Below are 10,768 nucleotides of genomic sequence, written 5' to 3' on the forward strand. Positions count from 1 at the left end.
CAGGTATGAAATTTCGGAGTGTGAAAAGACATCTGCGGGCTACTGCATCTCTGGGAAGGACACTGCCTGTTCAAGATGATCCCCATGACATATGTTCACAATGAAGAGGTTGTGCTGGACGCTATCCGAAACAACCTTCACACTAGCACACGGGTCATTGCACAGGAGATGAACATTATCAGTTGGGAATCTGTTGTGCAGATATGAATCCAGCAGTTTCACCCATGCCAATTGCACTTACATCAGGAGCTCCATGGTCATGATTTTGAAGCCCGGGTGGCATTTTGACAATCGACCCTACAGCATGTGGACACTGATCCTGCCTTTTTAGCAACGATCTTATTTACAGACGAAGCGCGTTTCCACAATAATGGAACCGTTAATCACCATAATATGCACTACTGGAGTCTGGATAATCCCCATTGGGTATGACAGACAGTTTTGCAGGTATAGTGGGGAGTGAACATATGGTGTGACATCATCATGGGTGATCACCTCATTGGCCCCATTTCTTTAAGGGCCATCTAACTGGAGAATGCTATCTGCAGTTTCTCCAAGATGAATTCCTTGACCGCTGCAGGATGTGGTTTCAATATAACAGATCTACTGCACGTGGTGGCAGTTGTCCAGAACCATCTTCATGCGACATATCCTGATAAATGGATAAGAAGGGGGGACCTGTCCCCTGGCGCGCCAAATCGCCCGATCTTACACCCCTGGAATTTCTTTCTACGTGGCCATGTAAAATAAGTGGCCGGCCAAACCTGGTCACCTTAGACCAAAGCATGCTGTTCCATTACACCGGAGATGTTGCAAGGTGCCAACACGGTTCTTACAACATTGCGCACAGCTTAGTATCAATCATGGAGGTAGTCAGTTCAAGCAAGTGCTGCGTTAAACGATGTAGATGACTGAAATCCTGTCACATATTTTCTAGCCTCTTCCAAGCCAGCTCTATACCATAATCCACGAAACCAATGGCCCTTTTCTGGGCCAAATAAACAAATCATTCTGTGAAAACTATTAAGTATGCAACCTTGCCAAATCTCAGGCAATTCATGGTTAACATTTTTTTAAAAAAATTACTTGCATGGGATTCGAACCTTTATACCCTCAAGCACTGTCTACTATCACATCTCCGAGCATGCCCCTGTCAAGTGAGCTATTGCAAGACTAGACATGCAGTGACCATTTCCAAGCCTATATGATACCTGTTACTGGTCTATGTGTGTATGCCCTGTTGTAATTGTGTTGCAGTGAGTCAGAGTGATGTCTCCAGAGTCTGGAAAGAGTTTGTACCTATCTGCCATTGCCTGTTGTTTTTGTTCCAATGGGGTGAACTTTGCCCTACCTGTGTCCTACGAAACTTGGAACACATATAACATAGCTAATTGGTTACCCGTGTCCTAGCCAGAGACCGGTACCTCTTCATCCTCGTCAAACCCAGCTCCATACCATGTACCATGATACCAACGTCTCTTTTCGGAGCCAAATAAATCAGTCTGTGGAAACTATTAAGAATAACACCTTACCACATCCCAGGCAATTGACGGTTTAAAAAACAACCCTCAAGCACTGTCCACTATCGTATCTCTGACTGTGCCCCTGCCAAGTAAGCTATTGTGAGGCTCGACATGCAGCAGGCAATTCCCAGCCTATACAATACCTGTTCCTGGTCTGTATGTGCACCTCCTGTTGTAAGGTACATGTTCTTCATATATGTGCTTGTTCAACAGGTTCATTCGGGGTACCCATAATAAATTAATAGTGGCACTCGCAATTCCCGTGATGCTGAGTTTTCTTTTCTTCTTCAGCGGTGTTGTTTTTTATTCAGAGTTGCAAGATTTTGGTATCTAACATACAGGGTCTCTCATATCAACTAAGACCATCCAAGCGGTGTTTTTACTCTCCGATACGTAAACTGCAGTATTGGAGGCATGCGCATAGTTCTTGCAAGCAGCGTGCATGTGTTTAACCTGGCAAGCATCAGTCGCCAGTATGAATCTCAGCTGTTAATATGGTTAGACAATGATTATTGCAACACCGTACTTTCGTATATAAAAGTTATTTTAAGTACGAGTAGGCTCGACGGCTATGCAATGCATTTGTTCGGCAATTTCCTGGTGAAGTGCCACCTTCACAAGCACAGTTTCAAGTAATTGTAAATAAATTTGAAACTACTGGCTCAGTGCTCAATAAAAAACATGCACGCACACGAACAGTTTGACAGAAATTTCCCTTTTAGTGAAGGCGGTGGAAATTGGGTGTAATAGAGAAAATAGCCTGGATGAAATTCCTGGAGACATGGACAAAGCCTTTAGAACCAAATTCAAGAAGATTATGCAAAGGAATTCTGGTTGAAGAGATGAAAAACGAATAAATGGTGTAGTCTGTGAAAGTTCTTCAGGAACGACATTAGAGCTGTCACCAGTGGAAATGGCCTTGTTTAAGTGCTGTCTGACCACATCCTTGAGACGCTGATAGGACATTCTGTCAGTTTAGAAACATCCTGACCGTAACAAGGAATAAATTTATATAAGAAGAACTTGGTAAATACACAGTGGTCAACTGTAATGTAGCTGGTGACTAAGTTGTTTCAGTACAGTTTTATCTTCACAGAGCTGAGAACAAGAAGAAACTGGCACTTCTAAATACAGTAAAACCCCTACTTAATATTGTTCAGGAAATAATTTATATTTTAAGAAGTTAATACAAGTTTGTTCGCCATATGATCGAGGGGTAGCTTACTAACCTTTTTCCTGGAGTCCCTGAGTTTGAATCCCAGCGGCCAGTGATTTTTTTTTTTTTTTTTGCCTGGATCTGAGGGTTGGTTCAAGGTCCACTCAGTTTATGTAAAAACAACTGAGGAGCTATTTAACAGCGAGATAGGAGCTCTGGTCTGGAAACCCAAGAATAATGGCCGAGAGGATTTTTCACGTTGACAACACGTCAACTCTTAATTTGCAGGGCTTTGGGCTAAGCAGTAGTTGCCTGGTAGGTCAAGGCCCATGGGGTTTCGTCAGTTTGTTTAATACAAGTTTATGTACATTTTAATATTTTCAATGCCTACTTAGGCTGCTTAAAACTGGATTTTTAATGCCTGAATGTCCTCAACTTACTTATCACTAACTTCAACACCAATAGCATACATGTTTAACTTTTTCTATCATCAATCAATCAGGCCAAGAAATAAAGTCAATAATTGAGAAGAGTCCATCCTTTTCAATACCAAATATTGTATTACCTTTAAAAGAAATATGTTTTTCAAATAATTTATAAATAAAAGTAGATGTTTCATCCTTTTTTGGGGATATCTTCAGCTTATAGAAGAGACAGATTCAAAAATACATTGCAAATACACGACAAATGAACACACTAAAATTATTTTAAGAGTTTGAATAATGCGTATATATAACACTATTGTCTTCCTTGTATTGCTTTTAATGCACAGTTCTTCTATAGTACGTCTTATGCTAATGGTATTTCAGTTAATAAAAAATGAGGGGACATGATAATTAAAATTTGTTGAATTAAAATCTCTTCTTAGAAGTTGTTTATTTGTACTTAATATTAATGTCTTGTTGAATTTTGAATTTGTTGGTGGTGTTATCATCTTAGCAGGGAAAACTCTTCTCAATATTGTTTGACGGCTGTACAGATGTATAGTTTGCTGGCTGAACTTGAAGAATTTGTTCCAAAATAAGTATTGAGGAGTCTAGAAAAGAAATTCTAATTTTTATTGTAGTGAGTATTGAGACTATTAATTGAAAGAACTGAGTACTCAGTTCCCTGCTGTTCCCTCTAAAATGGTGAACACGTCATGGTATTGCACTTGTATTGCTGGCGGCTGACTGAGCGTGTCAGGTAGCTGCTAAGGAGGAGACGTTGTAGGGATGGGAAGGGTAAGGTTGCAGTGGGGAAGACATGTAGGAGGAGTTTGTGTTGTCATTAGTAGTTTTACAGTATTATGTTTGTTTTTCTCAGAAGATATTTTGGAGATTAGCAAAACGCATTGTATTTTTAAGAAAAAATATGTTCATGAAACAAAATATCCATTTTTCTTGCAAAACTCATGATATTATTAATGAAAAATATATCCATGAAACATAATAGCTGGGGTCGCGTCAAAAAAATTGCATGATGGGTCGCGCACGGTCGATTAGATTGGGGGTACAGTAGAATCTCGCTCATCCGACCTTCGCATATCCGACATTCCGTGTTATCCGACACTGGTAGACTTAATTTGAACTTTTGGTGGAGACTAAATTCAGGCACACCCGCTGTGGAGAGTGCGACCATGGGACAAGCACTGGCCTGACCGCTGGCGGTAGGACCATTTTTTTTCTCAAGGACAGGTGCAGTGTCTTCAGTCATTGTTCATTGTAGTACTAGTTGGGTGCGGATGTTATAGTTTTCATATCCTGTGTGAGTATTGCGAGTAAATGGAAGAAAGTGATTGTTTCTATGGAAGACAAGTTGAGTGCATTAAAGAGACTGGACAAAGGGGAAATTCTTCAAAATGTGGCTTCAGATTATGGTGCTGGATATGTTACAGTGGGAGACTGGAAAAAACAGAGGGAAGAAATTGGAAAGTGGCGCTCTACCAGAGCAGACAAAAACAATGAAAAAATGTGAGTACGAAAAAGTAAGTGAAGCATTATTTCTTTGGTTATCTCAACACCGGGAAAAGGGCCTGCCAATATCTGGCCCCATTCTGCAGGAAAAGGCTGTGCATTTCCAGAAGGAGTTTAATGAAGGGGACACTAATTTCCCTGCCAGTGCTGAGTGGCTTGATTGGTGGAAAAAACGGTACGGCATTAGGCAGCTTAATATCTGTGGAGAAAAGTTTCTTCTCGTAAGACATCTGGAATGTTTTCGTTCAATACTGCATGTACTGTACAATTTAATTGATAATTCAATAAATGGAGTACCGTAAAACATGTCATTGTTTTAGTACTAGAGTATAACCTTTCTGTTTGTTTCAGATCATTTTCAAAGTTATTCTGTATTATCCGACATTTTCGGTGATCCGACATACTCCAGGTCCCGTTTAGTTCGGATAATCGAGACTCTACTGTATAAAATACCAGTTTTTATGCAAAACACATTGTATTATTACGGAAAAATATGTTCATGAAACAAAATACCAGTTTTTCCTGCAAAACACATATTATTAATGAAAAATATATCCATGAAACAAAAAAGGACCGGGTAATAAGGCAATGCCAGGAGTCGTACACAGTAGAAACAACCAGGCTTATAGATAAAACTCTCCACTGACTGACTGACTGGTGATAGAAGGGGGAACAGCAAATGTCAACACGTGTAGAGTAGTGGTGGGGACGGAGCGAGTAGAACCGTAGAGTAACTCGGTTCTTCAGGTTTACGTGACGTCACAGCGGAGCACCGATTCAACTCGAATACTCCGTATAGCGCTGCTGGTGCTTCATGAGTAAACCTTCCAGCCAGGCTACACTCGCAACAACACTGTGCTGCTGTTCAGACTCCAGACTGAGACGTCTGTTCTATTTGCGTTTCCTTATACTACACATATCTTTGTTTAAGTTTTTGAGCTATATTTTCTACTGATATTTGTAATAAGAAGCAATGATGCCATGAAAGTCCTCACAAGCATGGCACTATTTTACTAGCAGTCCAGGTAGAAAATCCGCTACTTGTAAAATTTGCAGTCAAATCTATTGTACTAGTGGAAGAACATCAAATTTATGGAATCACATAAAACGGGCGCATCGTAAGGACATGGACCTGTAGCTTAGATCCTTTCCAACAGAACAAAAAAACAGAGCTAGCCAACCATAGCTCAAATGGTAGAGCAAACTAGCGCGAAGTCGGGAGGTTGTGGGTTCGGATCCCGTTGGTGTCCGGTTGGCAATTTTTTTTTATCTGTACTTAACATCTCTTCGACACGTACTAAATGCACGTAACATGACCTAATAGGTTGAGAGTTGATTTCGATTACAATGCGGTCGTGAAAATTCAATATTCATTGATCCTTAAGTGAACTTGCTCTTGCTTACCTTAGCTTACCTGCTACATCTGTGCCCGCATAGGAGGTATTTTCATGTGCTGGACAAATTCTTTCAGACCGAAGGTCGTTGCTTTCTGCAAAACGAGCTGTAAATCTGATATTTCTGAGAGGAAATTCCTCCTACATAACACCTGTTCCATGCAATACAGAACACTAACGGTACTTCCCATACTGTCTGTGTACAACGTGTTGTGTCTTGATTTTAATGCTTGTCACAAGATGAAGAATTGGGTTTGTTTGTCTTCTTTACTTATTTCCACTACTGATGTTATCTTAACAGATTTTTTATTTAACTCCTTACAACATAGTTATAAATGAAATGTTTGACATTATATGAGTTTATGCACATTTCAAAGCACTAGATTTCGTTTCGTCAATTATCACATTATGGAATATGGTACGTTTATGCATATGCATTAATATTTATTGTATTTATTCATTTGTATGTTTATTTCTTTATATATATGTACTTGATATGCCTTATATTAAGCAGAGATTTGTAATTACACTGTTTGTTACGTTATGTGTTAAATTTATATTACATTATAAAAATTGTGCAAATAATAAATAACAGAAAGTACGGAGCATTGTACCACTGATAATAATTGATAATCTTCTTTATAAATGTAAACTGTAGCTTAGAAGGTCAATATAAAGTTAAAATTTACCGCTATAAAGTTGTACTCGGTTTAACCGAGTAATGACGTCACAGTACTTACTCCGAACCGAACCGCTCCGTCCCCACCACTAGTGTAGAGGACGAGTCCATTGAAAGGTACGGGAGGGGAGGAAGCGTTATACCGTGAAACTATTAAGAAATAATTTTCAAAGTATGCGCCCGGTCTAAAACACCATGACGCGACCCCTCGCAGGTTAAATTATAGTTGAGGTTAAATTTTTGGTCTATTTCGATGTAAATGTCTTCAAGAATATTAATTAAAATGCCTTTGTTTATAGTGCATAAAATAGGTAACTTAAGTCCTGATCTACGGGTGTGAAGTGTGCTAGAAGTTACGGGAGTATTCATTGCCAAGTAACTATTATACCTATATTTTTGCTTTAATATGTTCCTGATGGAGTGCAGTCAAACGAAGTCTGGTGATACAGGAAATATTAGATTATGAAATGATGTCGCTTTAAGTAGATGAATACTGTTACTTGGGTAGTAAAATAACTAACGATGGTAGAAGTAAGGACATAAAATGCAGAACTAGCACAAGCAAGGAAGATGTTTTTGAAGACTTTCATTTAGGGTGTGGCATTGTATGGAAGTGAAACATGGATGACTAGCTCAGAAAGAAAAAGAATAGAAGCTTCTGAAATGTGGCATTACAGAAGAATGCTGAAGGTGAGATGGATAGATAGGATCATGAATGAAGAAATACTGAATTGAATTGGTGAGAGGATATCAATTTGACTACATTTGACGAGAAGAAGAGAGAGAATGGTGGGATACATCTTAAGACACCCAGGACTTGTTCAGTTGGTTTTTGAGGGAAGTGTAGGAGGTAAGAACGGTAGTGGTAGACAAACGTATGAATATGGCACGCAGATTAGAGCAGATGTAGGATTTAGTAGTTGCATAGAAATGAAAAGATTAGAACAGGATAGGATGGCATGGAGGTTTGCATCAACCCAGTCTATGGACTTATGACTCAAACAACAACAACAATGTTCCTGATAACGTGTTATAAAACTTATCCCTGTTTGACTGATGTATGTCGCTTTATATTGACAGCAGTGAATCCCTTTTCGTTATATCGTTCAGATGGTTGTCTGCAAGTCTGGAGAAGACATGGAGAGCAGCTTCATCCAACAGCTGTACAAACTACCGTTCCTTATATGAAAGGTGGCTCTGTTGTGGTGTGGGCAGGCATAAGTCATGACAAGAAAACAGATCTCCTGATCATTCGCAATGGATGTTTCACTGTTCAATGGTATATTCGCGAGATCTTAGTGCCACATGCGATTCCTCATGTGAAGCAACTTGGAGAAAATGCAGTATCCATGCATGATAATACTATAGTACATGGAGATTTCTGCAAGAGCACCACATGCAACAGATGGAGTGGCCATCTGGAAGGCCTGACTTGAATCCAAACGAACAAGTTTAGAACCAACTGGAGCAATGCATCCGAACATGAAATTCACATTCCACCACCAAACACTACAAGCCCTTGAAGATGTCCTTTTTGAAGAATGAGGTGTCTGCCTCAACTGAACGTGGAGTGCCTTGTCACAAGAATGAGAAGGCATTGTGAAGCTTTTATCTGGGCGAGGGGTGACAATACACTTTATTAGATGCTTAACTACTACGTAGCCATTTTGGTGTCTGACCAGGTAATCACTATGTAGCAAAAATTCACCCCCCTTACAAACCATTTCTAACACTCTAAGGACAAGTAGAAATAATAGGAATCTTACTTGGAATGAGTGTCAGAAGAGAAATGTGTTCATAGCAATGTCTGGGAGCCCACTATCCCACCCCTAGAAGTACATATACTTTTATAACCTAAGGAAGAGCATAACACACTATTTTCCATTGCTGAAGTAGCAACTTGCATTCCTATTGGCCAACAGAAACTGCCACATGACGTCATTGTCATGAATAATTTTACTTGGATTATGTTACCAACCCCAGCAGATTAAAAGCACATATGAAGGAAACAATAGTGTTCTTTTCCCCCCCCTAAGGCCTAAGGCCGCTTCGCAGATTCCCTTTCCTTGTCTCCATATCACTGGTCTTCTCCAGACCCTACTCTAACCTATCCAGACTCTATCCTAACCACCCCAGACAAATAGTCTTTTTCAGGCACTACCCTAACCACTCCAGACCAATCGTCTTTTCCACAGGAAGTTAGAGGCCTAAAGCCACTTGCGGCTTCTAACCTTGGCGCTTATGCCCCCAGACCCCCATTGCTTGAAAGAACTACAAAATATATGAACATATTAAATCAGCATTTTTCTTTTCTTACTTCCTTCCTGCAAAATCAGACTTGGTGCCCTGAAATTATTTGCAACCTTATTCACCATTTCAAATGTTCTGTGCATCAACAAGGCAGATATGGAACGAGATTAATTTTCTTTGGCCACAGCTGGATCATATCTCCTCTGCTCAAAGTTCAAACAGTCAGACCTTAGTATGTAATAATTATTTTAATAGATGTAGCACTTGAGATTAATACTAACATAAAGAGCACAACCATATGATAGCCAGACGATACCCTGTATTTGTGTTAACCTGTCAACTGTATAAAATGGGAGTTTAATACGAAGTGTAGTTATTTCACAGTATTAATGGATCAAATATCAGAAATGTGAAGACTGTGAGCTGTGGCTGTTATCTACACACATAATATTGGTTACCCCATCAACTGGGGTAGCTACAGTAAAAAAACGAGTAGGCCTATTAATTTACTAAAAACATGGGCTGTTTAGAAATAGGTTCGTGTGTTTATCATACTTTAAAAAAAAAGAGAAATCTCTGTGAAATTTGAGGCTTCACCACTCGCCGGACGAGCTGGATTTTGGTGAAACATTACAAATGACTCTTAAGTTATCTTCTCAGTCATTTCCCAATTCATTTATTTGCAGCTGCAGATGGATTACCGTTATGCATTTCTCCTCTAAATAAAACAATATACATTTTAGTTATCATGCCGAAAAAATCAAGAATTTTTTAAAAAAATATTCTGAAACATTCAAAATGTTTGGCTAATAATAAAGACATTTCAGTAGCCCCGTCTTCGAACGACAATAATGCGATTGTAAGTACCATCCTCCCCTATCCTGACATTGAAAGCCTGGGGACGAAAAGCAGAGCCCATTCGAATCTAGTTGTCATTGCATAGTTTTAAGCAACGAATATTATCAGCCGCAAGCACAAAATTTCTATTTTCTTTGTTTTACTCATAAGCGTTCACAACTCTATTTAATCAACTAGACATACTTAGGTTTTTTTTTTTAAACACAAAAATGTCAGCTGTCTTCAAGGTCGGAGTACTCACAGGTTTAACATACAACTCGAAGTTCACAGCACGAAACACCCCGGATGTTTTTAACGAACGTAGACCATCTCCTGGCCCTGGCATTGTTGACGGAGTTTCCTTAGAAGAATTTTCTTTTAATAACATATGCAATAATCTCATTTCTTCAACCGTCAATTAATTCTGTCCAGCCCACCCCGGTGAAATTCTAATGGGATTTAGCCAGTGTTGCCAACTCCTAAGTCCAAATTCCCCCCCAGATCACTTCCAAAATCCCTCTAAATGAGACAAAAAAAAACCCAAATCATAATTATTATTTTCGTCACCATCATATTGATTAATAACAATATTTTAAAAAATCTACAGAAATACTACGGTACACAAAAGGATGATTGGAAACATACAAGAAAATTATTAGAAACCGTGCATGCTACTGTTGAAGAGAAAATTACTCACAAGTTTGTCTTTCTTGTATTCCTGCTGAGTGATCCTCAAAATTTGCTCAGATCCTCTAGCACTTCCTCTTTTTCACTCATTTCAACGTTTTTGTAATGATACATGGACTCACTGAACTTTTTAATCACTCGAGGGGATGGTTGAAAACGAGTACAACATATTTTTTCCTTATTAAATAATAACTAGATTCAAGTAGAGAATTTATTAGATCTAACGATATCCTGTTCCTTAATTTGTTTGTTATAATAGAAAAGACTGAAAATGCGCGCTCCATTGT

General features: G+C 39.0%; 1 protein-coding gene across 2 annotated transcripts in view; it reads right to left on the reverse strand.

The window, feature by feature from the left end:
- LOC136878855 (small integral membrane protein 8) overlaps window positions 1-10,255 on the reverse strand; it is a 35,749-nt gene extending 25,494 nt beyond the window's left edge. For both annotated transcript variants that reach the window (XR_010860849.2, XM_067152394.2), the window contains exon 1: window positions 10,057-10,255. Coding sequence is in view for 1 of the 2 variants with exons in the window: in XM_067152394.2 (XP_067008495.1) it covers window positions 10,057-10,197 (141 nt within the window). In the remaining variant the exon portion in view is untranslated. The remainder of the gene's footprint in view (window positions 1-10,056) is intronic.
- Between the last annotated feature and the right edge of the window lie 513 nt (window positions 10,256-10,768).

Source organism: Anabrus simplex, chromosome 8, assembly GCF_040414725.1.
Source record: "Anabrus simplex isolate iqAnaSimp1 chromosome 8, ASM4041472v1, whole genome shotgun sequence".
NCBI lineage: Eukaryota > Metazoa > Arthropoda > Insecta > Orthoptera > Tettigoniidae > Anabrus > Anabrus simplex.